At 45.1% G+C, this 26808-nt stretch overlaps 1 protein-coding gene across 1 annotated transcript in view; it reads left to right on the plus strand.

The window, feature by feature from the left end:
- The window catches only part of Cph (BCL11 transcription factor chronophage), a 30680-nt gene extending 4917 nt beyond the window's left edge, over positions 1 to 25763 (plus strand). The window contains exons 2-3 of the mRNA XM_070663305.1: positions 12200 to 12649; positions 19896 to 25763. Coding sequence (XP_070519406.1) covers positions 12200 to 12649; positions 19896 to 22096 — 2651 coding nt within the window. The 3' untranslated portion in view covers positions 22097 to 25763. The remainder of the gene's footprint in view (positions 1 to 12199; positions 12650 to 19895) is intronic.
- Positions 25764 to 26808: the final 1045 nt, after the last annotated feature.

The following is a 26808-nucleotide window of genomic DNA, read 5'->3' on the forward strand; positions in this document are numbered from 1 at the left end:
AAACCCAAAGCATTTTCGCCGGTAGTTATTATAAAAATGATAATTACGTCTAAAAAATTTTATATGTGTTCTAGGCGCGCGGAAGTAGTTTGAAATTGCGGGAAAGTTAATTATGTTAATTTAAAGCGACGTTCTCTCGCTGATAGGTAGACGCGGCAAAGGTTAATAAGCGCGCAATTACACTCGCTGACCCGCGAGAAGGGTTTCTTGCTCGCCCCGTATCTAGTCTCGGAGGCACTCCCGAGGATGTTATTTAGCAAACAGAGCGCTAAAGCTTTGCCTTCCCCCCGCCGGCACGTGCGCGGCATATGCGCCTTTTGCGTACAGCGTACGTGTTGAATATTGTCTTTGATGCGCGGCCCGTCGGAAGCCCTCACCGTCTCCTCCTCGCGCGCGTCTCTTTTTCTCCCCGCCCCTCCAGCCTCCTCCCGCGGATCCCGATCCTCTCCTCTCGTTTCTCCGGCGCGTCCCTCGACCAAAAAACCGCTTTGATTTGATTTTCTAGATTAACCTTTGGGGCGCCGGGCGCGTGGCGAACCCTTTCCCTCGTCTCTCCCTCTCGTGATCTCTCCTCACCGTCCTTTCTCTTCCGCCTCCTTTGCATCGGGAGCCAGCACGCGACCAGGTAAGACGAAGGCACTTTCGATTTTTACGCACGATGGCGCCGAGCAGAGAAAAAGCCCGCAAGCTTGCCTCGTTGAGGACACGGTGGATAAATCTGATATTTGTAACGATAAAAGATTAATTCTAAAGTCGACCGAGGTAAATGTCTTGGTAACTTCATCGATGTTCATAAATAGTTTTAATATTATACGTTAATTGTGTCGAAGCTTTTAAGCAGAAATAATATTATTTAACAATTATGATAAGAAACTTATTATATTTGATAAATACATAATTTATTAGATTATAATACATAGTAATCTAATAAAGAAATTAAATGGGGGCATTATTATTGATTTATTAATGTATAATTAATGCGAGTGTAACTTGGAATTAACAATATGATATTCTCATTATATTTTAATTAATAATGCATTTGAGAATCAATTCGGAGACCGACATCGAGATGGCACCACTCATCGTCATTGCCTGACGTCGCATTGATGTTTGCTACTGAATGTTAACACTCTCTTTGATAAATCGTTTGTTAATGAAGAAAAAGAGCATTTTGTCGAATTTAATTGTCACACAGATAGGCAATTAAAATACTTTGCATAATTATAATAAAATAAAATAAAACGGAGTTTTTTAAATTTAGAAGAATTAAATCCTTAAGAAACGTGGAACTCGAACTGGCCGCGACTAAAAATAGCGTGATGCACAAAATCGAACGAGAATATATACTAACCTATTAAACATTTAAAATACTCCTTTTTGCTTCGCGAATTTACGTTAGCTCGGGTCATTAAAGTTCGTCGGTGGTGAGCAAAAATTAATAAAGCTCCACTCCCTTTCGCGGAGGCGGCGCTCTTCTAACTCGCGCCGCGTTAATTATCGCGATTAGAGACGCCGTCGGAAAGAAATCGGCAGCAAAGTGAAACGGTTGCGGCGCGGAAAACGTGCTTTTCCGATACAGAGAACCGAGGCAGTTACAGGGGGAAAATGGGACAGGCTACGCGGGACAGGCATTAATTACTCATCGGACTTTCCTTCAATCCTCCCGGTCTTCCCGCCGCCAGGACAGACGATGTCGATATAGTTCCGCCGCGTCTTCGCCGAGAACTCGGCAACTATGGGGCTGTATATCGTCCATCCAATCTGCTGGTGGGCAATTTCGGCTGAAATACGATGTCGTCTGGTTCGTTCGCGAGACTCGTCGACCCGGCTTATTGGCCTTCGTGGCGCATCCACCCTTAAAAAGGGGTTAAGAGACCGCGAGGTAACGCGCAAACGGTCGTTTTTTTTTTTCTCGGTAAATGTGAATGCATATCGAACGGAAGAATGCTCCGGACTATCTCGTGAAACTGATAAATCTACGGCGCGCGAAATGAGTATTCCACCGAGATTAAAAATATTTAGTAGATAAAAAAAAAGAAAAAAAAAATAGAAGAAGAAAAGACTTGCAAATGAGGACGCATCGCGGATAAGACTCTATTCGTCGCCTTAACGTCGCCACAAGCGAAAATATTTTGTCCCCTCGAATAGCGGTTCTATGAGGGACAGAATAGACTTTGAAGAGGATCGGCTCGTCTTTCGACTTTTATTCAAAATAATGGATTTACAAGCGCGTCGATGGTGGCCGGTCGCTCCCGTCGCCGGAGAAAGACGGTCGCCCTGGAGAAAAGTAGCGTCGAGTTGCACTCGTAAAAAAAGAGGGGCACGGAGGTGTAAGTCCGCGGGACGAGAAGGCGCTGCAGGAAAATTTATGTTGTTTGCGGTGTCGGTTTCCCGGTCCATTGTCCACCATTGTCCGAAACCCTCCTCCGGAGGTGCGAACACACCTTTCGAAACGATAATCTGCTCGTATTATTATACGCTTTGTTGGCCGTTCACTTGTCGGAAAAAGGGGGGGGAGGGGGATGGACCGACTCTACGGCGGCTACCTGACCAAGGGTCACTACGAGGCGCCTCCTTCCACTTAGGAAGTACAAGGTGGACGGTCGGTCCCCCTTTTCCGGACGATCGTCGACGACACCTCGCAGGTCACCTGACAAGGGTCACTTCGCGTCTCCCTTCGAGAAACCGAGGCAATCTAATCTGACCGGTTTACAAGTGAATCCGTCCGAGACACAAATCTAATTAAGATTCGTTCTCGAATCTGTTAATCTCTTAACATCGCGCGAACGTAGGCCACTCCCGCAACTGACCCTTCTGCGAGAACGCGCACCGTGCATTATTCCGTCCAGAAGTCAATTTCGCAAGCTCGTAACGGATCATAATTATTTTCTACAATTTATTAATTCACCTCGGTTGACAAATAGAAAAGGCCGCTAAATTCGAAACTGTGAGGAGAAGCTCAGAAGACGCCTTTCACCGGACAATTTATTTTCCCAGCCACGGTGTGTTTTTTTAACGGGGAACAATAAGCGGGACGGTAATTTATATTGCGTACCGAAGCATGTGTGCACGCCGCTACCGATCTCCTTCCTCGTGGCCACCCGTTATAATCTTAATCCTCCACGACCGGCGGCGCGTATGTAAACCACGTGGTGCGTATACACGGCGTCTCGCGGCATTCTATAAATACGACATGTTGGAGACCAAGTTCAGGGGAATAGGGAGGAACGTGGTGCTTTTATAGATATTCCCTTGGACTCTCGGCGTGTCGGGTTCGAGGTTGGATCTAGTTATGCACTCTCTTCTTCCCTCCCTCGCTCTCTTTCTCCGCATTCTCTCACCATCGGCCCCACGGCGAGCGTTGGCCCCGCAGAAACTTCGGCCGGAGAGCTACTTTCCCGTTTCTTAATGGGAACACTCGCGGAGTGCCGGAAGCGCGTAATTAAAAGGGAGGAAAAAGGATCTCCCGCATAATGACGCGTCCTTGAACATTACTTTTCACGCGAGGCGTGCAACGCCGTTCGATACCTGGCGAGTTCGTTGCCTCCCAGTCACGTCGCCGGGACCTTGAGGAAGTATTTACCGAGGAAGTGTCTGAAGCGGCCCGAGTTTCTCCGAAATTGTCCCCACGGTCTTAATGTTTCCGCGCGGTAAAATCGCCGTAATGAAGCAACAATGCGACGGGGCTTCGCTGCGGCACGAGTAATTTTTAATTGCGCGTGTAACCCGCGGCTTTATGCCGATAAGCGCGTAAAGCATCGCTGCGACATCAAGATCTTTTATTTATATGTTGCTCGATTAAATCCGTTAAAAGTTCTGTCTCTATATCTCAATTACGTAATATCTTATTAAATTTAAAACAAGCCGATCAATACTTTTTTTTTGTCAACACTCCGTATTCTTATTGTAAGCACAATGCTTATTGTCGCTGAATTTTAAAAAATCGCCAAGTATCCGGATTTCTTTGATCTACAACGCAAGGTATACGTCATCGAATACCGGAAGGGGATGTGACGCTGTCGAACGTGATTTTCGGGTCGGCGAGCCAGATCGGATATTTGCTTTGACGAGGCGATAATGGGCGACATAAAGGAGCGACGTAATGGTCAAAAAGACGAGGTCGAAGCGAAACAAAAGGCGGCGCGAGAAATCACGTCCGGCCATTGCTCGGCGGGCTCGAAGGCGGAATAAAACGGCGGAAAAAACGTCAGCTTTGAGACGCGAGGGATTTCGATTGGTCGCGAGACGCAGAATTGCACGGCAGGGTTCTCGATTTTTAGTAAGCTCGCTCGCGACAAGAAAAGAGAGAGCGTATGGAGGACTGGTCGAGGAGAGTCCATTGTTACGGGACCGGACCAATTGCGACACGGGTCCGCGGGAGGCCCCAGATGCGGGGACTGTGATAAAAAAAAAAAAAAAAAAAAAAAAGCCGAGTCGGGGTCACAGTTTCTTATACGCTTCTAATGTCCGACGCCTGAAAATTGCTATAGCTGCGAAGTTGCTACGCGTCAGCGATATTTTTCCGTTATCAATCGGTTATCAGTAACCAAAATTAGCGACATAATTATCGAGACCCTGCTGTAACGCGAAAGGGATGCAGCCGCGGATGGTTAACAAACGCGATTCTTTCACATAAGCTTGACGCCGTGTCTCGCAACGTTGGAATAAATAATTCGCGGTGATCTCGATCCGGCGAATCGCGGACACGGAAAGTTGCGAACAAAACTGTTCTCGTCAGTCGCGCGAAGTGTCGCGATAATTTTGCACCGCGCGAAACGGCGTACGACGCCGGTAACACCACGGAGGCGTCTCCGCGCGACGCCTCGTAGACGCACACAATTCGGAAATTACGGCGAGGTTCGCGAGCCACGCGCGCATTAATTCCCGCCCGAGAAAACTCGCGCGATCGTTAATTATTTCGCGTGACACGCTTCGGCACTTCACGCGTTGTCAAAAGTTCGCATTTGGATGTTTTGCGGTACCGCGGTGTGGGAGTTTCGTCGCGCGGGGCGGAAGAGAGAGAGCAGGGGGGGACGTTTTGAATAATATAACAACGAAACCCCAGCCTCCGCCGTTCCCTGTCCCCCCCGTCCCCGCCTCCCTCTTTCGTCTCTTTACCGCGGAACTTTCTAATTAACCGGCAAGTGCGAGAGAGAAAGCGGACGAGGGAGAATGTGGGAGGAAAAGGGTGAAACCACAGAGAGCGAGCCGGACAATGCAAAGCCAACGGCAGGCTTTGCCGCTTTGCGCGTTTCGTCGCGCTTCCCATTGGCGATCCTCGTTGCCGCGCTCGTTGCCCGCCGTTTGTTTTTCCGTCATTGTCGGGCGTGCCGGGCCAGCATGGAGGCGAACCGCTGATGCGCGCTTTCATCATCATCGAGCGAAAAACGTGTCCGCGGTCCCCAAATGAATGGAGCACTACGCCGGGGCCGGTTTATTGGGATTTCGGTTCGAGGATACCCTTCCCGACATCGATTGTATGCATTAATTCATTCACAATCATATTAATTTAATTAAATTTGTAAAAAATAAAAAAAAATCTTTTTACATTTTATCATTGAAAAGCAAAAACGCGCACGATGTTATTGTACCATATACTCTTAATTGTTCTTTTATTATCATTTTTTTTTTATTGTTGAGCGTTTTGACGGGCCGACCAAGTGAAACCGCGGAGGAACTCCGAGGCCGAAATCGCGCGAAACTTTTTCACTCCGTATCGTCGTTCGCCTTCCCACGTCCGCCGTAAAATCGCGCGGTGCGGTTGTGAAAACGATCGCGGCGGCGATTGGAGACGTGACGGCGACGAAGTTCCCAGAGTCCGCGGAGATGCGAGAAACGTCGAAGCCGAGTCTCACGAAAGGTGAAACGCATCGCGCGGCGGCATTAAAAGGCCACGCATGGCCATGCGCGCCTGAGAAATACTCTCGAAAACGCGCGGCGGGGGAACGGGAAGGCAACCCGGCGAGCGTGGAATCCGCGAGTGTCCAGGCTACCGCATGTCAAGAGGCGAGATGCAGCTGTACGTTCGCGGACCTATAACTGCACGCCTGTATGATTTATTTTGATCGAAAAATTGGGGAAAGGGGTTATTTTTTCCCGTGAAAAGAAGCGCGGATGAAAAAGGGACGGGTGGGACAGGTCAACTCTCTCTCTAGGACCTGTTTGCTTGTTCCCTCAATGGACAATGTCCTGCTGGCGGGCTTACAAAGGGCGACCCGCGGGTCTCGAGATCCTCCCACGATACGCATGTGGAGCGACGGATCGCGAGAGCGAGCGAGACCGCGGACGTCTACGCGCGAGAGGGACAGCCTGCGCCCCATTCAGAATCCGTGAGAACCAGATTTCATATTTCTCATAACCGTCCGGCCGCCAAGCGATGGAACACGGCGGAACGTAGTTTTCTAGCGGCTCCGATCTCCCCGAGGCCTTTCTGATATCCAATGTGGTCACTGATTTCACCCGTTTGTTCGGGACACATTCTCGCGGCTCCGACCTGAGATCGAGCCGATATTTTCGTACGATTCTGACGATACGCTCTACTTTCCGAGGAGGGCACTGTTCCGCCCGTAGATTTATCGAGCACAAAAGCAGTCTCCCGCGGGGTGTTAGAAAAGCTTTTCTCTCAACGTAGTAAATTCGTATTTAATATTATCATTATTCTTGAAAAAAAAAAAGAAAAAAAAAACAAAAAAAATTTTTTTAAGTATAAATAAAGACGACTGTAAAAAAAATTGAAAGACGTGATTCAAAATCTCGGGGAAATTACCTGCGCGTTCTAGTTTAACACACCCTCGTTCCTCGGCGCGGGGTCAATGACGGCTTAAAAAAACGTTCGGCCTCCATTTCGCTTGAAAAGAGAAAACCCGTTAGAGGTACCGTTCGCGATATCGAAGATACAGGGGGAGGTCGTTGGATTGAAAAAGGTGGGCAAAGAAATTCGAGGAAACCTACGACGAAATATAAAAAAAATCGATCCGCTTGTGAGAGCGAGGTCGATGGACCTTTAGATCTCGCCATCGGTCTGTCTCAAATGCAGCTCGTTGTTCACAAACGGATTCGTTTTTCTACTCGGCCTTGTTTTTTTTTTTTTTTTTCACGACACACACGCGGACGAGGATGCTGCAGGGTGGAAAGGCCCCGACAAGAGAGAGAGAAAGAGAGAAAAAAAACGACCTACGCACTGGGCGCCATTTTAGATCCTTTGTATGTAGCCGAACGGGAACGCACGGCGGTGGAACATGTCCGGGGGTTAACTCGAAAAACTCTTCGACCCCGCGAGAAAAACTCGGCGGCGAAGGGAGGAGAGAGGCAGGAGAGAGAAAAAGGAAAAGGGCAGAGAGACGGAAGAAAGAGAGAGAAAGAGTAAGAAAACGTGGAAAAAGAGGACGATCAAATATAAAGGTGGAGGGGTTCGTATAAAAATTGCCCCCTCCATTGGCGCGCATGCCGGTAGGTCCTTTCTATTCTTCTGATATCCTGTGTCGGGGCCCTTGGCTGGCCCTGTACGCGCCCCGATACTCCAGTCAGCGTCTAAGCATGGGCGAAATGAGATCTCGTGCACGGCAATGAAAATCGACCCGCGTCCCCCGAAGATCAAACGAGAGCGTCGCCCGCGAGGACGGAGGGCCCCGCTGAAACGGCGACTTCGTGTTGCTTTCAATCAAGTTCGCGAACACGCGGTGGATCCCCCGCGATTGACTCCGCCAGTGAATCCCGCTCAAATAGGAATATTCGGATACGTAACGTAATAACTGACGCAGGACGACGGGCAATGGCGCACAAAGGTAATTACGGTCGATGCGAGCGAAGTCGGCAGTTTCCGAGCAAGCGGCGTTATCTCTTATCGGGCGCGATTTGCGCAAGACATAAATACAGCGCCGATAACTAGATAACCTGCGGCGAAGAAGTCGCGGGAGTTACGTGAATACGATTTCGCTACCGAGATACATAATTCGGCATGGTAATTTAGCCTCCGAAGGTCCTAAGCTATTTCATTAAACCTTCAAATTCCTTGCACGAAAAACCTATGCGTGTACACAGCCTGCGTTCGTGTGCGGGCCATCCCGGTCCTCTAAAGGTTAGAAAACGGTTTCCATATGAATCTTATCACGATTGCTCGTGATAAAGAGATGTTTACGATTTCACGCTCAGATTCGGCACAATTTTCTTCAACTTGTCACAAAATATTGTTATGCTGCTTGTGATTTAATTAAAATAAAATTTTGTAAGTGTAGAGTAAAAAAAAAAAAAAAAACGACCGCGCTACCGATAATTAAATTACAATAAATCACGCGCGACAGAATAATTTTGTTTTTTTTTTTCTTTTTTGTTTTCACCGCGGAAGTACGACGTGCTAGATGAACGGCGCGACGACGTTCTATTATGGATAAAACGGTGTTTGCGATCGCGGGATCTGTCCATCTCGCGCGCGTCGATGTGACGTGCACCGGGAATCTATCCGTTTTCCGGATCGGTTTCCGTATTTCGCCGGGAGATCGGCTGCCACGCACGTCGCGGCGACGGCGGCGGCGTCCAATGCCTCCTCGATCGACGAAGGAAATTGCCGCGACCCAATACTAATGGATAATGGAATTATTGGTTACGGTCGGGACTCGCCCTGGGGATGATCGTAATTCAATTGCTCCGATGTGTCCTCTGGACGTTTTGACAGGACGGATGTCCTAACAAGGATACCGCCCCGGGATATGTTCGCCCGCTTCTCCGCGTGCAGACGGTGTGCGTTCGCGTGGATCTAACGAAAATGTCGTGGAGGAAAAAAAAAAAAAAAGAAAAGCCGATGAGCCGCACGGCTGCTCTCCCAACGATGATCGAACGTAAGAATTACCGTAGACACTTTAATGACGACTTTAATATCCTTATCGCGAAAATTGGAGACGACAACTTTCGCTACGACTCGCGGGCAAATAACTCTGCTTGCCTAGCAATTCCAGTAAGAAGTGTTTGTACTTGAAAAAATTTTAATTAAATAAAAACTCAACTTTTAACTCTTAATCAATATCGCGGAGTCGCGATACCTGGATTGAATTAATTTTCAAGAATCGGATTTCACGTTGGACGTTAAACGAGCGACAGAGTCGTCGACGCAAACCGTCGTCGAGGAGTTGATCTTCCGACTTGATCTGGCGTATCTTAATAAGGGCATAAAAAGGAAAATTAATGTGGAAAACTAATAACCTCGGGACATTTCCCGCAGAGATTCCGGTACGCGTCCTTCCCACTCGTAGATGGAAATTACGAGGACGCCGGCAATAGAGGGGCCACCGGGGCTCGGTGATCGCAACATTACGGATGTATAGGCCAATTTGTAAGCAATCCAACTTAGATTCGCCGGGCAATATTATATTTTTACGTTATCTTCTTTCCCGGCAGTTCACATCCTCTCTCCCGCCCCCTTTCCCCCCCCTCCCTGTTTCTCGTATACGTGATTCTGTCCAGATGCAACCGCGTTCATTTTTATGCGGCAAGTAATTGTCGTCATCAAACTCGGAAATGTGCTCGCGTCGTAGGTTCGTGCACGATCTGATATTTCCCGTATATTGATAATGATACCTGATAATGAAATATCCCTCTTGTTTTTGACAGAGTTTTGTCGCATCAAAACGCTTATTTCGGAATATATATTTTAAAATTATAAAGTATTTTAAAATTAACGCATTGTAAAATTATCACCAAAATTCTAAATACTTATATTTCCATTTTAGTAACGTTTATTTATCGCGGCTTTTAGTACCGTCGTTCTAACAATTTTTGAACAACTAAGGAAGGGGATCATGTAGCATTTGCTGACGCTAAAGAATCGCGATATATAACTGAACGCGGGGGTCAGGCCGCGTAAAAAGTGACGACGCTAAACGAAGCTTGAAGACGCACGCGAATAAATAGGCGGGTGATTTATGAAGTGGCGAGGAGACACGTGTCTACCCCAGTCCTACCTCCTCCTTCGCTCACCTTAAGCTCGCGAGGCCTTGCCGGTCCTCGCGCAGGGGTTGCGGAGGGTTCTCCGCGCTGCCGACAGTTTTGACCCAACATCTGCCCCCGAAAAAACAAAAGTCCATTGTCGCTAACGACCGGTCGCGCGTCTCTTGTTTCTAACCGAGCGCTTTTGAATCGTAGGCGAATAACGGATCTCAGAGAGGCCCGAGGTCCATTCAAACGATTCGCCGTTTCTTTCTTTCGCTCTCGCTCGTCGTATCCAGCTCTCGACCAAATTACGTCTTTTTTTTCCCTTTCTTTTTTTATTATTATTTTTTTTTGTTGTCGGCGAGAGAATCAAGACGCAACCGGGCGTCACCTTACCTCACAAAGTTTCTATCGAAAATTTTATCGGAAACTTTTACCGTCGTTACTTCGCTTCACCTCTTCCCGTCGCGTTCGACTGTCGACGACAATCTTCTCGGACGAGCGCGATTAAAATCTTGCGTTCCGAGACGAAGAATGCGGGACGCCGCAATTGTCCCGTCCGCACATGAATCTCGACACGCCGAGGCTCCAGCAACTTATCTCGCTTCCTGCTATCGTCATTCTTCCGGTGAAAAGCGAAAGGACAGGAAGAAAAAAGTTTCGCGGCTTGGCCGGACCGATTTTGAATGGCAAAGGGCCGAGAAATAGATTCTTATCGGAATCTCCCGATAGACCGGAGAGACGTGCACGAAAACATTCTCGGCTTGTCGAGGTAATACATCGGAGCGCGATTATTTATTTCTCAAAATGTAAATGAAAAATTAACAGATACGAGTGAAAAAATTTTTTAACAATTTCTCGTGATTAAAAACAAAATTAATTAAATGTATGCGAAATAGTTCTAATCTAAGTAAAAGTAGGCCGACTATAACTTAAGTTCAACCCACCGGGGTGTAACTCACGTCCTAAAGGGTTGAAACGTATTCGAGTTTGCGCCCTGGCCAATGGTCAAGCGAGCTCCGCCCAGAAAGAATCGAACGCTGTCGGCGCACTGACGAAGGGTAAGAAACGAAAGAAGGAGATAGCAGCGGTGGCCAGGAGTCAGCAAACAGGGGTTGGTTTAAGTTAAAGGCAAAAAGATTGCAAAAAAAAAAAAAGAAAAAAAAACGCGCAAGAAAGAGAAGCGGAGATCCCTCGAGGAGAGCGGCGACGAGGACGAGATGAAGATATGTCGCGAGAACGGAGACAAAGGGAGAAACTCGGAGGACGAGACAGGCGCCACGGGGGTGAGGAAGGGCGCAGGAAGAACGACCGCTAACGCGGTGGGGGTGGTTTTTCTTGTTTCGTCGCGAAAACCGGCGTCCCCATTCGGATTGATACGGATACTTAACTCGATGAGGGAAAGATCGATGTATGAAACTTCTGCCAATCTCTATGTTAATGCGCGAAACGCACGAGAGAAAGGACGTCGCGGAGAGCTCCGCAGTTTCTCGTGAAGAGCACTCAAAAGTGAATTGTTACGTCTGCGGCTGACCTCGGGCCCTCCGTTTCTCGGACGACGGTGAATTATAACGGTTACGTAAGAGGAAATTAGTCCTGTTTGTTACGAGGAAAGTTCGCTCGCCCAGATTAGGCGAATACCGTCTGCGGTCTATTTATCGTCGAAAGGAATTGAATCGTGAAAATGAAAAAGAAACGCGACTTATCGAAATTTTAAAAGGGATCTCTTTACGTAAATATATATATTTTTTTTTATCGTCTGTATTATGAATGCCTTCCCAAGTTTGATTTTCTTCATTCAATTAACTAACATACATCTACACATGCACGCATAAATTTTATGACTACTGGCAAAACGAAACGCTCATAGAATCGTTCGTTTTGATATCTCATCACCGGAATTATGGCTGCAGTCAGTTAATAGGTATCATAAATTGTAATGATTAATACCCCGCCGTGAATAATGCGCGAGACATATGTCTACACTTGGTTATGTAATGGTATCTATAACGCGTACATATTGATAGTAAAAGCCGATACTCACCGCTTTCACAATTCGTAATCGGAGTTGAGATATGACAATTAGATTTTTTTTAATAACTTTTGTTATAGTAAAATATTAGCATAACGTATATTAAAAAATATTTAACGTCAATTATTTTTATTATATCAATTAAGAATTTAGAAACGACTAATATTCATGATAAAGTTACTTCCTAGCTCGCTTAATAAAAATTCCGGCGCATCTAAACGAGACATATATCCCTCTCTGTTGTAGCGGAAACCTCGCAAAGCACCACGTCCCCAGACACCGTCCAATGCGGGGGCTGCAGGGCGTCGTACCCCCTCGGAGAAATTGTCCGGTTCATCGAGCACAAGGTCAACCACTGTCGGAGCACCCTCCAGGGTTGTCACAGTCCGCCGGCGACGGCCGCGCCGGAGGACTCCGATCCGGAGGACGCTCTCACCCTGAAGACCTCCGATCCGGATTCGAAGTTGAATTCGGTGCCCAGCATCTCCGCGCCCATCAACAAGAGAAGCGGCCGACTGGAAAGTCCTCCGACGCCGCAGGGCCCAGGGCCAGATACCGGAAGTCCGATCGACCTCAAGGCAAGCGCCAGCTCGACGCCGAAGAGACGAACGGAGGCACCGGACGAGGACAAGGAAGATCTTCCGAAGAAGCAGAAAACCGAATCCGTGGACGCCGATACAAACACGGTCAATTCTGGTAAATTCACACGTCTTTTTCTTTCCTAATTATTATGTATTTAATTACTGAAGCAACGACTAAATCTTGGGGTGCTTTCGTCAATTGATTCGCGTCGCGAAGAGAGATACGTAACGTGACCCGGCTATCAAATAAATTCAAGTTCCAATTTCGTGCTCTGCTATCGCATCATAGATTCCGAATTTGGCAGTGATCAGAGCGAGAAAACACGCCAGATTTTCTGATCGTATCGAGGTAGCTAACGTGCCGTTCCGAAATCTTTCTGGTTTGGCGAATCGTTGGTTTGTTCGAAAGGGGCGGTGGAGGATATTTTAAAGTACAGTTATACGGGGGCTGCCATGTGATGTCGAAACCTGGCCGAACGAACACGAACAATAGCTCGGTGGATTCGATTTTTGAATTTAAACCGCCCGCTCGGAGATTGGGGTGAACCTGCCCCTCGTGTCCCCTTCCCCTTCCCCCCGCTGCTTCTCTGACCGCCTTTTGTCGGAGAGTACATTGTCGTACGTCGAAGGGTTTAACGCGCGAGCGTTCTCGTTTGGTGACACGAAAGTACTACAATATCTTCGGATTATTTTACGCGACATCGAAACAAAGTTGAAAACTCGCGCTGTTCGTCTTTAACTCTTCTTGTTACTCGCAATTTATATATTTAAATTATACGTACGTTCAAGCGTTAATATTAAAAAAAAAAAAAATAAATAAAAAAGAACATAATTAAAAATTAGAAAAAGAGAACAGAGAGATAGCGAATTTTATAATTGCAATAAATAATCTAAGTTCTAAAAAAAAAAAAAAATCTGTATCGAAGAACGTAAATTTGTAACGCGTCGAGAAACAAAGGCGATTGTCGCGGACGAACATAATTGTCTCTCTCGAGAAACAGCACGAGAACGGCAGTAGCTCGCGTACCGGTGTCTCTTTAAAGTTTCATCACGCTTCGGGGCGCTCGCTCCGAGCCCCCTCCCCCCCTCCCCCTTTCGCTAGCTACACGTTCCAGCAACGAGATAGAGAGTTAACCCTTTCCGAACTGGTCCACGACCGTAAGAATACTTCTCGCTCGTGCGCTCATCCCGCTCCCGTCCGCCGGTTAAGCCCCTTTTGTCGCCTTTTTTTTTGCCGGACTTTTTGCTACCGGACAACCACGTCGAAAAGCCCAATTAGAATCGTCCTATTGTTCGGCCACGTGGTCCGCACGAGCCGTCCACGCGAGAGCGTGCCCATATGGGCGGACGTGCACCGCGCCGGTGTTAGATGATCGAGTCCCGAGCGGTTACGTGCGAACAGGTAAAGCGGCGCGTATCAGAAACAGCGCACGTGGGGTAACATCGACAGGATGTGCCCGAACCCTCGGCACTCGGGGTATTGTACAATTCCCTTCCAATGATTCTGGTATATTATCTCTTTCGACTGTCCAGCATACCGAAAAGCAGTTGACGATACGAGATAATATTTTATTTTATTTATTTATTTATTTTTTGTTTTGTTTTTAATATTATCCAGAAAGCTTTTTTATGTCGTTGTTTGGGCCCAGGGAAAAATGCGCGCTTAAAACAATCCGTGATTTCGAGAAGATCCGGTTATACGCGAATATTGAAAGTAATCAGTGCACGCTGCAAGAGAGAACGGCGCGTGAGAACCGTGACGAACGATATGTGTTCGGAGGAAGGCCCGTGGCAGGCTGGCGAAGGAAAAGGCGGGCGGCGAAAAAGGAGCGATAATCCGTCGAAATTGACACCAACCCGCGCTCCCGGTGAGATGCAGATTTGATCTATCTGTCACGTTTGTCTGGGAATATTAATTCTCGTCCGTGGGCGAGGTTTTTCTCTGGCAGCTTTATGGCTCCTTTCCGACCCACCCGCCGTTTCCTCTCGCCGTTCTTTCCTTCCCAAGTAAAGTCGCCGAGTCCCCGGACCGCCCGAGGTGAACGGAGAATTGCTTGCGAATTGGCTGTTGCTCGAGGGTTTCGGGATCCTACAACTTTCGCGTCCTTCATCCTTCCCGTTTCCTCCGTTTCTCGCGGAAGGAAGTCGACAAGAACGGCGTGCGAGCGATACGCCTAAAAACCGACGTCAAAAACTTTTTCGGCCATATATCACGTGTATCGCCGGAACCAACTGCCCTCCTCCTGCTCCTCGTATTTTGCTTTGTTGCTGTCTCGTATTTTAGTTGGTTATTTAAATACGTAATATGAAATTTAATCCCGCATGTTTTGCAAATATATACTTTGATCGATCGAGTTACGGAAAAAAAAAAATAAAATAAAATAACAGAAACATGAAGTGCTAATTTTTACTTCGGATTTAACTGCTATAGTTTACGCTTTACCTTTTTTTTTTCCTTCCTCGACAATGACGAGATAGCTGCGCGTTATTCGCTTCCTTGGCACTTATCTCGCGAGCACCCTGTAACAGAAAATCCATGTAAGAGGGAGAACAAGAGAGAAAGTGGAGGAAGGATGTCATCAAAGCTTACAAAGCTCAAAAGTTCAATATACACGACTTCAGCACGCTGCGACGCGTTTAAATTACCAGGTCGAGTGGCTTTTTGATTAATTTTTTTCCCTTACATCCTTGTGCCGTAAAACGAGTCCGTCATTCGCGTTTTCTTCTTTCTTTCGCAAGTGTACTGCAAGAAAATCGACATACCTATAAAGAATCTCTCACGTTAAAGGACAGCCCCGGATTTTTCTTTTTTTTTTTCTTTTTTTTTCAGACTTCTAACGTTCTCGCAGCAAAATGCGCGTTCTAGCGCTTCGCTTTCATCTCTCGCGATTATGTCGAATCAAACGCGCTCGTGACTATCGTACATTTTTATGTATATAATTTCGTCGCATGTAATTTCATTTAACGTTGCCACTTTGTGGAAAAATAAATTCTATTAATAAATTAAAACTCGGGCTCTTCTAAAAAGATTAATAGCGAGCCGCGGCCTATTCGTCGCAAGACTTGCGGTTTGGACGGACAAACCGAGTAACGAAGGAACATAAAAACACGCGAAGCACGGCATGACTAATCCTACGACGGAATCGTAGTGACCACAAGGAGTGTGTTACGTGGCCGTTCAGATATTCGTTTAGCGAGGATGGAATCACGCCGGTCGACGTATTCGCGATTTTAACGGCTTCGGTTCTTTGTCGCGCGACACTCTGCGGTGGGCTGAACGGGTCGTAAATAAAAATTTACCGTAAAAAAAAACCTGCATGTTATAATTTTACAATTTTGTTTTTTTTTGTTTTTTTTTTTTTGTTTTTTTTTCCTGGTTTTTTTCATACAACAGCAAAACACGACACGTCGATCGGTGCCTAAATAAATTTAACTTAAATTGCTTTGCAAGTGAGATAATTTAATTTTACAATTTCTAAAATAAATTACCTTATCCGAATAATGTCGTTGACAAATGTCAGTTTAATAAACATCGTATACATTTTGTGCAATTTTTTTTTTTCTTTTTTTTTTTTATTGAGCAATTCGTTTGTTATCAATGCTTTTTGCTACGCGCCGAACACTTCTGGCTACTGCGTGATATTTATCTCAGCTGGTTATTTAATTAATAGGTCCAGTAAAATGATTAAAATCACCCGCAAACTACCCGCGTGGACATGATCCGCTGTGCGTTGTCCCTTTTAAGTGCAGCCCTTGTATCGGCGACAAAGTGCATACGTCGCATACGTTAGCTAATCGATATTTTAATATTGTCACACGCCATTCCGGATTAAAGGCCTCCGCCTGTGTTTGTTGCGCGCGTGCACGTACGTGTACGTCATGACGTCATTGAGCGGCAGATGTGTCCCGTCCAAAAAGATTTCCGAGCGCGGCGCGCGGCGTTCTTTACACGATTAAAATTCGCTCGTACACACACGATACCGGGTGGAACACTTGCGGCGGCGTGCGCGCGCAAATAATTCCTTTCAGCCCGTATAAATTTTTGCAAAAAAAAAAAAAAACTTACGCTTTACTCCAGAATTACCGAAAAATTTACAATACCCGCTAATTTAACGTAAGCGTGAAAAATCGTTTCTCGATTTGTACGCGAGTTTGGCGAAAAATAATTTACTTGTTGAAACATTCGTACTTCAAAACCTAAGCTCAACTTAAAAAAGCCTGCGGCAACGTAGTTTTGAAAAAGATTGATAGAAGGGAGCTGGGCTCGTGCTAAGTCTCCCGTAAAAGGGTTGAAAGGAAGTATTCGTAGGATGACCGGGACTCAAATCGTTGTTAAACAATGGCGTTCCGAGCGATTTGCCCGTAAACGTCGCGTAGGCCAATTTATCGGGCAATTTCTGGAGAAAATCGGTCCGGTCACTACCGACGGAGGGCCGAAGTCTCGTGTGCAGACATATTGTTCATTTGATTCCGCTGTCCCTTCTCAGTATAGATCCCCCTTTAATCTTTAAATTTCTCCACCGATATAAGTTATAATTTTAAATATCGTACGCAAGCTAGCGATATATTCCGCTATTATAAGATTTTATTATGCGAGCCGATACGATTGTGCAACATACATATAATATTGAATCCTCCGTCTTTCTGATAAAAAAAAGACGCTCGCGATAACGCGGCCCGACTCCGCAGCTAGCCGGTCGTTTCTTGTATCTGTAGACAGGAGTCGTGAAAATCTGAAGAAGTAATCCTAACAGATGGCCGCCCGCGAGGTTTGCATATGAAAAGGGCCGCGAATCGATACACCTTTATTATGCTCGAGCACTTGCTTATCTCTCTCTCTCGTCTTTCCCAAGGAGTTTTCCCTTCTTGAGGGTGCGTTTCATTTAATGTTTGTAACGCTCTTGAGCGTCATTCTCTCTTAGTAGTTATCATGCTTTTGGCAAAAATAAAACTGCTAGCGACAAAATTAAAAAAAATTATGCTCCACGTTAACTCGTTTCTATGAGTAAAGTATCAAGGGTATTCTAATTACATTTATCTTTTTTTCGGTTTTATATTATATTTCCGAATCAAAACTAACGTTGTGAATCTTTTAGCGATACCGCGTACACAGTTCTCCGCGAACAGGAACTCTGGAATAATTAAGAAAATTATCGGGAATATCTTGTCTATTTGTTCGCGACTTTCTCCACGTTCTTTCTGCCCATCGAAAAATGACGCGCGTCAATGAGATGAGATTGCGACGAGCGTCGTTCATTCCTCGCTGCGACGCGTAAACGCTGCGAGCGTAATCCTGGTGAAAGGTCAGTGAGACGAGGAAGAAAAGTCCCTCGCCCACTGCCGGGCTCGTTATTCTACTTAGCACCTTGTTACATGCAACGAAATGTGTTCTATTGTGTATTGTCGTTGAAGTAAACTATCATTTACCCGTTGACGGCGTTGAGTTGTTCCTAATTTTATTTAAGATTCATTGTTTTCGCATCCTGCTCGTCGTCATCGGATTAATCTCTCAAAGCCGCGCTGTTTCTACGAACCGTTCCCCGAGTAACTTTACGTCAGTATAAATTTGCAATTGCACAAAAAATAAATAAATAGACAAATAAATAAAAAAAAAAAAAAAAAAAAAAAAATAAAATAAAATAAAATAAAATAAAAGACAGAGAAAATAACATTCTCAGATTGCCGAGAATATGGATTCGTGCAGAATCAGTTAAATCGGTGAATATGCACTTGAGCTAAATAAATTAGTAAGTGCAAAAAATATGTTTCAATCCGAGGACTGTTCGGCTTTAAGACGATCTCGCAGCTTTATTTCTAACAAAGATCTTTCCCTGTCCCGAACGGCCATTTAATTAGGACCACTTTATTTTCCTGCAGCCTTTTGTCTCCGGCTGACTTTCCCTCCCGTCGCCCAAGTACCGCGAGGCAGTGAGGTACAATGGGGAGGACAGGGCGAGTCCTGAACTTTTTAATCTCTTACAAGAGGAAGTGTACCCCTGCCCGCTACAACGCGCTCGTATTTATCTCGTCTAAGAAGTTTCTTCCTGAATAATGCCGCGTGCGTATTTATTCGTCTGCGAGGACGCTCGCGTTCTCAAATTCGACAAGTCCTACGGTCTTGCCAAATGAAAAAGGAAACGGAGTCACGCGGCTTTTCCGGAAAAGTTTCCTAGCCAAAATGTTTCTTTAACGTTGAGACAGCTTAAGAGTCGTTTCACTCCGCAAAAAATGCCCGCGTTAAAAATTATCATCTCTTTCGAAGTATCGCGGAAAGTATTTTCATTTAATAAACATTTTGTGCAAAATAAAATGATTGAATTAAGAAATTAAGGAAGTACATTTCACAAATAATTAATTGACGTCTTAAGCGATTGTACGTGTTTCTCAGGGCGTAGATTTAATCTTCCTTCGCAGTCCCTAACGTCCGGCATTACGGAGAGAATATGCCGCCCGGATAATGTTCCACGGTGCTTTTGCTCGCAAAGTGAGGGTCGCTCTTAAGCACATGGTGCGCGCATCCTCGGCCTTTCTCTCCCTTTTATTTCTTTTTCTTCCGCACAGTTCTCTCGCACTCTCGGTATCGTGGCGACGTCGAATTAATAAAAAAATCCCGCAGACTCGCTACGTGGGGCGTGAAAAATGGCCGAAAATCTGATATTCCGGATTAAAAACATTGAAATTCAAAACCCGTCCCTCCCGCATCATAAGCTTTCGCGCGCGCCATAGACAGGGAGGGTCGTGAAGTCGTTAAGGGTCAGTTTCAGCCGCGTGCCATAGTAACCGACCCCCGTTGGCCCAGAACGATCTTCTCCCGCGCCTCGCGCCGATCGTTGTTCGACGGGGATATTATTTTTAAGCCCCCTGCGACTCGCCGGCAGAAACCGCAATTTGACACAGACGCGCCGTTTGAATTCCGAATTCAATCGGCCGGGTCCGATCTCTCTCCTTCCCGATTCCGCGAAATTAAGGGTGGCTCGAAAATTGATAGCGTGGCTCGGGGGCATGTACGCGCACATGTTACGCGTGTACGTGCGGGTTTTACGAGGCGCCGTCACATGCTCGCGAAATCACCGTGAAGCTTCAAATTCTGTCGTCAGATTATTACGATACATCTACAGCCTTATAATAATCCTATTCGTGGCTGTAACCCATCGAGTTGTATATTAGCCTCGGTGTAACTCTCTCGCTCGTTCAAAAATCAATTTCAATCTCCAAAATAGTCGAAAATGTAAAAAAAAAGTGGAGAGAACTCCAACGTTTAATCTTAATAATATTTAATATTTCTCGAATTTTAATAAAAAGCATTTTTGTGCGTAAGCAATGTGATTCTTAATATCGCGACGTCGACAAATCTGTTTCAGAGCCAAGGTGGCTGCAGTGCTCGCAATGTTCTCGACGGATGTGTTCGGCGTGGGAGCTTCTTCAGCATATACAGAGCATGCACGGCGCCCGCCTCTACTGCTCCTCCTCCTCGTCGACGAACTCGTCGTCGAACACCCCGGCGCCTAGTCCACCGACGCCTACGCCGACGCACGCGCATCATTTAAGCCCGCCGAATCATCTGAATCTAAGCGGCAAGTCCACCGGAAGTTCCTCGGCGGCGAACTCGTCCGGAGGCACGAATACCAGCGGCAGCAGCGGTGGCCGACAGCAGCTTCAGACCTCGTCCCTTGTGGGCGATCCCCTCCACAGCTTCTTGAGGCTACCTCAACACTTAGAACGAAGTTTCCCGCCTATGTTCAGGCCCGACTTCCTTACCCTGAATCCCTTGGCGGGATACAGAGGTCTCCAGGAACTGCAGACAGCCACGCGAAACCTGCAGAACCTGGGCGATCCTCTTCGCGGCATGGATGGTTTGAATCTGGGGGATCCATTGGTGCGTAGCTCATTGGATTCTCTAAACAACGCTCGGAATCTGGCAAATCTGGCCGAGCTATCGCATGGTCGCGGCCTCGCGGGCCAAACTCACCCACCACCACTTGAAGCGAACCTGGATTTTTACTCAGCGCGCCTAAGGAGCCTCGCTAATCCGTCCTTAGGCGCGGCTCCACCTACACCTAGCGGTAATTCCACGTCGAATCCCCCTCCTCCACCGGTACCTCCGGTACCAGCGGTCCCTGTCGCCAGCGGTGTTCAACAGCAGCAGCAGCAGCAGCAGCAGCAACAACAGCAGCAGCAGCAGCAGCAACAGCAGCAGCAGCAACAGTCGCAATCTCATTCACAATCGGTGGAACCGCCTAGTCCGGCCTCGGCCAACCCCGCTAACTTAACCCACGGCAGTCATCAAAAAGAAAATTCGCCGCCCTGTTATACTCAAAGTCCAGTGGGTCATCATAATAATAATAATTCGACCGACAGCGAGAAAACCAGCCCGCCTGTAATTTCTACACCGATCATCACCGACGTTTCTTCGGAAACGATTTTCTACACGTGCGAAATCTGCGACAAAAAATTTCGTTTTCAATCAAACTTGATTGTTCATCGTCGCAGCCATCGGGATAAAGAGAGGCAGTATCAGCAGCAAGAAGGAACTCAAGACGGCCAGAGTACGCCGACCAGATGCGAGGTATGCGAGCTCGAAGTGGCGAATTTCGCCGAGCTGAGGAAACACATGAGGAAGGAGCATCAAGAGCATATGAATTCGGCCGCGAGTCCGCAAGGAAGCGTCGAAACTGTGCCGGACGATGGATCTAGCTGCGATGAAAATATGGATTTAGACGAGATGGAAGAAAACGAGCAGAAAAATGAGCGAGAAGACGCGGAGGAAAACACACCGGAAGATTTGAGCACCACTCAAGGTCAGAGCGGCGAGGAGAGCGGAGGCCGCGTGGAAAAACCGGCTAGCTTGGTGGGCGATCTCATGGAGAAATTCGGCTTGAGCAATATTGCTCAATACTCGGAGGCTTATCGGCAGGCGTTGCAAGAAAATCATCGCAGCGGCTTCCTGAAAACGGAATCGCCGTGCAACCTCACTAACTCGCTCAATAATAACAAAGAGAAAGAGAGTGCTCTCTCACCTACGAATTTTAATTCTTCGACAACGCCGAATATTTTTTCCGGCCAAGGCTTTCCGAGATCTTCAGGACCGGATTTCGGCGGTCTCTGGTTACCTAGTCCTCACTATTTGGAAAACAACGAATTTCGAAAAGCGTCCAAGGCCACGACGTCGACCTTGGCGCTTCAGGGCCTGCCGAGTCCACTGCTGAAGAAGGAGCGCAGCGGCCGTAACGATACTTGCGAGTATTGCGGCAAAGTTTTCAAGAATTGCTCGAACCTGACGGTACACAGGAGGTCGCACACCGGTGAGAAACCGTACAAGTGCGAGCTCTGTTCGTACGCGTGCGCGCAGAGCTCGAAGCTGACCAGGCACATGAAGACTCACGGCCGACACGGTAAGGACACGTATAAATGCCGCTTCTGCGAGATGCCGTTTTCAGTGCCGAGCACATTAGAAAAGCACATGAGGAAATGTGTGGTGGTAGTCCAACAGGGCCCCAAGCTCGACATACCGTACCCAGTGATCAAGGACGAAGACTCTTCGCTTAGCAGTAAGGATACTTGATCCTGGAACGGAAGCCTACCGCCAATCCCGCCGTTGTGGCCGCACAGGCCGCCCTATCCGGTGTACTGAAGATGAAAAGATCTTCCTCTTCGAGGGGCCTCGAGAGAAGAGATACCTGATGAATTCTGAGGCCCACACGGCCGACTTCGTCGTGACGGCGCAAGGCCTCGGAAGGATCTCTTGACATGAAATGTCCGAGGTCATTTCTCGGGATTAGGAGAGGTGGTAGGTCAATGCGTGATCTCGAGAATCTCTAATCGAACGGCCTGGAAACGGCCGGTCGAAATGTGTGAAAAATCAACAGCTGGAAAATCTAGCCAAAACTTGATTCGAGAGTAAGAGGATCTTCGCGCAACCACGAGGATTGCACGCAATGCGAAGGCGATGTTTAAATGAAAAACAAGACGACAGATTAAAGGAAGAAGGTACTTGATAAAATATCCTGTTCCGCACTTTAATTCACTAAAAAATAAAAAATAAATAAAAAATAAACGAATGGTTACCAGTTTGCGAGTCTCAGCACCCACACAGCTATTTAAACTATACATATATCTCTATAAATAGTTTATAAATAACACGGGAAAAGACACTATAAATATAAAAAAACTGCATATATATATACATACAGATAAAGAATAAATTAAAAAAAAAAAATATATATATATATATATAAATATGAAAAGAAATGCAAATACAAAGAATATAAATATTATAAGTAAGATTACGAACAACTGCAGTTCGTTACTTTATTATCGCATTTGAAGATTATTTATTTAATAATATATATATATATGATTATATATATATATTATAAAAAATCTGTAACTCGCCGTGTATTATATAGGTATAAATTGGAAATGAAGTCTTTTTGTATATTAAACGTCGCTTCGTGAGAACGCGTTAATGAAATCGACGCGTCTTCTTTTTAAAATGTATCGATTTCCTTAGAAAATAAGAAGAACCGGTAACTTCATTGATCCTGTGTGTACATACTTAAAAACATCGATATGCGAAACTGTTATATACATATATTATATGTACTAATATATATATATATATTATATATATATAGAATAATTGAGAATATTTGGTTTAAGTAATATATGAAGAAGAAGCTAGCATATATAAATTCTAGCTCAATCCTATGTACAATGTATTATACCTATTATCGGCGACTTTATTAGCTTTATTAATTATTATTATTACACTTATATTGTCTTTATTATTAACATTATTATTGTTTTGTAACATGATTATTATTGTCATTATTACTATTATTACTATTACCATTCTATCATTATTACGTTTGTCACTATTATCATTACGGTTGCAGTGAGTTTAAGCGCCGCATTATTTTATTCCGATATTAAATTATTATTGCAGATGTTTTTAAAGGTTAAGAAAATGCCAAAGTTGTTTAGGTTTATAGCCGCTGATCCTCGCGCGAAGTGCCTGTCGAAGTGGAGGAGTCGTTTGGAATATCGTCACAAAGATCGCGACGACGTTCGATGAAGAACCGCCGTGATCTTAGCTCACAAATTAATTCGAAAGAAAAAAAAAAAAAATAATAATCATAAAAATATTTGAGATGCCTCCTTCGACGGTCACCTCGCGGCCACGTCGAGAATATTGTCAGCGGCGCTTTGTTCGTTGATTATATTTATTGTCGCCACGGTGTCGGACCGCGCTCGGCTTTCGCTGGATTGATACTTGTGGCATCGATCCCGCGAAAATCGTCCCGCGGCCAGACTGCGGCGCAATCAGAATCGAATTTTCCGTTTTTCTCTCGTCCTCGCCCAAGACTGAGGCTTTCGGGCGACGTGACGATTGTTCTTCAAGTTCTTGCGTTCCATTTTAAGTAGCGAAATAATTTTTCTCTTTACCCTCCCTTTTGTTTTTCTCAACGACGCCTCGTCGATTGTAAACGTTTTCGAAGAGAACTGTTCCTAAAGAGAGATATATTATATATATATATACACACACACATATATATATATATATATATATATATACTTAGGCAATAAGATAAAAACGAAAATAAGTTCGTGATGCGTGAAAGACGGTGTGCGAGGATCGATTGCGTGTCTTCATGTGATTTCATCGTGCGTGTTATCCTTCTCGTTCCGGGGATGAGTGTGCGTGAGTTTTAATAGTGAGAAGCGCGAAAAACATAAAGGCGATTTAAAAACTCATATCAGATAGTTCTCTCGGTGTTAGACGTGTACGGCCCTAGATAAAAAAAAAAAAAAATAATAAAAATCTCTCGTTAACTAGTTAAAAGTTTGTTAGATCGATTCCTGAAATACGTACATGCCAGGCTCCGCGTTTATACGACATATTGTAAATAATGGCACTGCCCGTAGCGATGATTCGGAAGCAGAGAAAGAGAAAGAGAGAGCCGCGTCGTCGAAAAGTTACTCAATGATTATAAAAAAAAAAAAAAGAAAAAAAAATATATATATAAGTTCCGTGAATTTTTGTTTTCCCTTCTTCTCGCGCAACGCCGTGTATCGTTGTTCGCGACGAGATCACGAACGAAGATTGGATCTACGCAGACACGGGGGAGGCAATCCCCTTCGAGAATTCGCGAAGTGAATAAAGAGAAAATAAGAGAGAAACTTTTTGACGGAGCACCGTGCGTGTAATCGACGAAATAAAAAAAAAAAAAAAAAAGTCACGTCACCATGCACAAATAACGCGTACACTTTGATTTCGGAAGGCTCGTCCGCCTTCTCTCTTCACTTTTCTCATTCAGGTTTTATCCCACATAGGACCAAATTCCCTGCCTCACAAAGGCCGAAACAGAGGAGTGACGCGTGTCAAATGCAAATCTCGCGGCGGGCGATCGGATCGGCGGGATGCGACGAGGACGAATTTATGCGACACGGAAGAGTATCCTTACGCCGGTGAGACACTGTAAACGCCGCAGTCATGATAAATCGTAATGCGAATCCGATATGGAAATTTACCTCCGGCAACTCTCTACCTCGGTTCGCGGCAACATTGGCATTTAATGCGTAATCTAAAATATGACACTGCTGCACGGGCTCCTCATTATCCCGATTAATTGACGTATTAATAATAAATTCAATCCGACTGTCCCGTCGCGTCCCCCGGTTGGTTTCTAACGTTTCTACAGGGTAAATCACATAAAATGCTAAAAGATAATCCCAGAACGAACGTCAGGAGTAATAGTCGAACGAAGTATCTAGGCAGTCGACATAATTTAAAGCTACGAAGTATTTCCTATAATTATAATAAGAGAGAGCGAGAGCGAAAGGATTTTTTTTTTCCCCTCCATAGTCGATTACGGGAGAAAGAGATGCGAAAGAGAACGACATTATCGTAGCGGGAAAAAAAAAAAAAAAATTGGATATTTAGAAAAATCTTCTGATCCAGGGTATAAATAATCCGAAGCTCGGTTTCTAGGGACTTGTGTGGTGACCGGGTTGAAACACTTGGCATTGAACGCTTTTGACCGAGGATCGACATTAAGGCAATACGAAAGAGAATAAAAAGAAACCCAGGCATCTCCGAGTAAACTCCGGCCGAAGCTTGCGACAAACGTTGGCCGAGCTTTACCTCGCAGGGGTCCCTAATTGTAAAACATAGCAGATACGGTGTATGTCTTGTGCGATTCAAATAAACGACATTGTTTTTAAATAACCTACCATCGCCAGTGTCCCCTTCAATTTTTAGCCCGTTTCATCGATCTTTACGTTAATTGCGTAACAAATTAACTCTTACGACGCTTTCTGATTTTAAATAATTTTTATAAATAATTTATAAATTACGAGATTTGATTTTTGGAAAAAAAAAAAGAAAAAGAAAGACTCGCAGTCTGCTCGCGACATTAATTTCCGATACGCCTTGTTAAACGTGCACGTAAAAAGCTTATTACATAAATTATTTAACTCTGTTCAGTAGCATTTGGCTCTTGACGCATTCCACAATCTGTTTCGCAATAATTTAAAACTGCATTAAAATAAATTGGCCGCGTTGCGCTTAAAAAGAAAAAAAATATATATATTATTTGTTTCCATAAATACGATTTAAATGTTTTATCATCGTCAATCTGTGCGAATACGCTCTGCAGTTACAAATAATAATTTCTAAATTTATAATCAACAGTTTGGGATAAAAATAAAATGTTCGGAAAATTGAAATGCGCGTTATATGTTTATTTAGCGTTTAAATAATTTTGATCGCTAAAACATTATAGTAATTTTAATAAGGAATCATATGTGCCATCTAGCGTGAAGCTGTAACGATGCAAGTAGAATTTCAGGTGAGGACAATCATGCTGCATCCAGAAAGGACGCTTTGTATATCGGGTTGCTTGCGCAAAGGCTCGCTTAATGAAAAAAATTCTTTCCTATTTTGAATTACATTATCAATAAAATTTGCATGCAAATAAAAAGGTTTTTGTTTCTAAATAAAGTATCCAACTAAACTGCTAAATTATTTTGACAAATTTTTAAATAAAATTACATTGTCATCTCTCGATTAGCGTTTAAATTAATTCTCAAGTCGTGAAATGTTTAATACGATATGGATTCTATTTTTCATATTAGATACTCATAAAAATAATTTTTTTTTCTAAATTACAGTCTTTTGTTTTCGATTTTTACCCGCTTAGCTTTCGCATTGAGATCGTTCCGCGGATTCCACGCAAACCTCAAGCGAAATATAGATCACGAAGTCCGGGATTC

Source organism: Cardiocondyla obscurior, linkage group LG11, assembly GCF_019399895.1.
Source record: "Cardiocondyla obscurior isolate alpha-2009 linkage group LG11, Cobs3.1, whole genome shotgun sequence".
Taxonomy (NCBI): Eukaryota; Metazoa; Arthropoda; class Insecta; order Hymenoptera; family Formicidae; genus Cardiocondyla; species Cardiocondyla obscurior.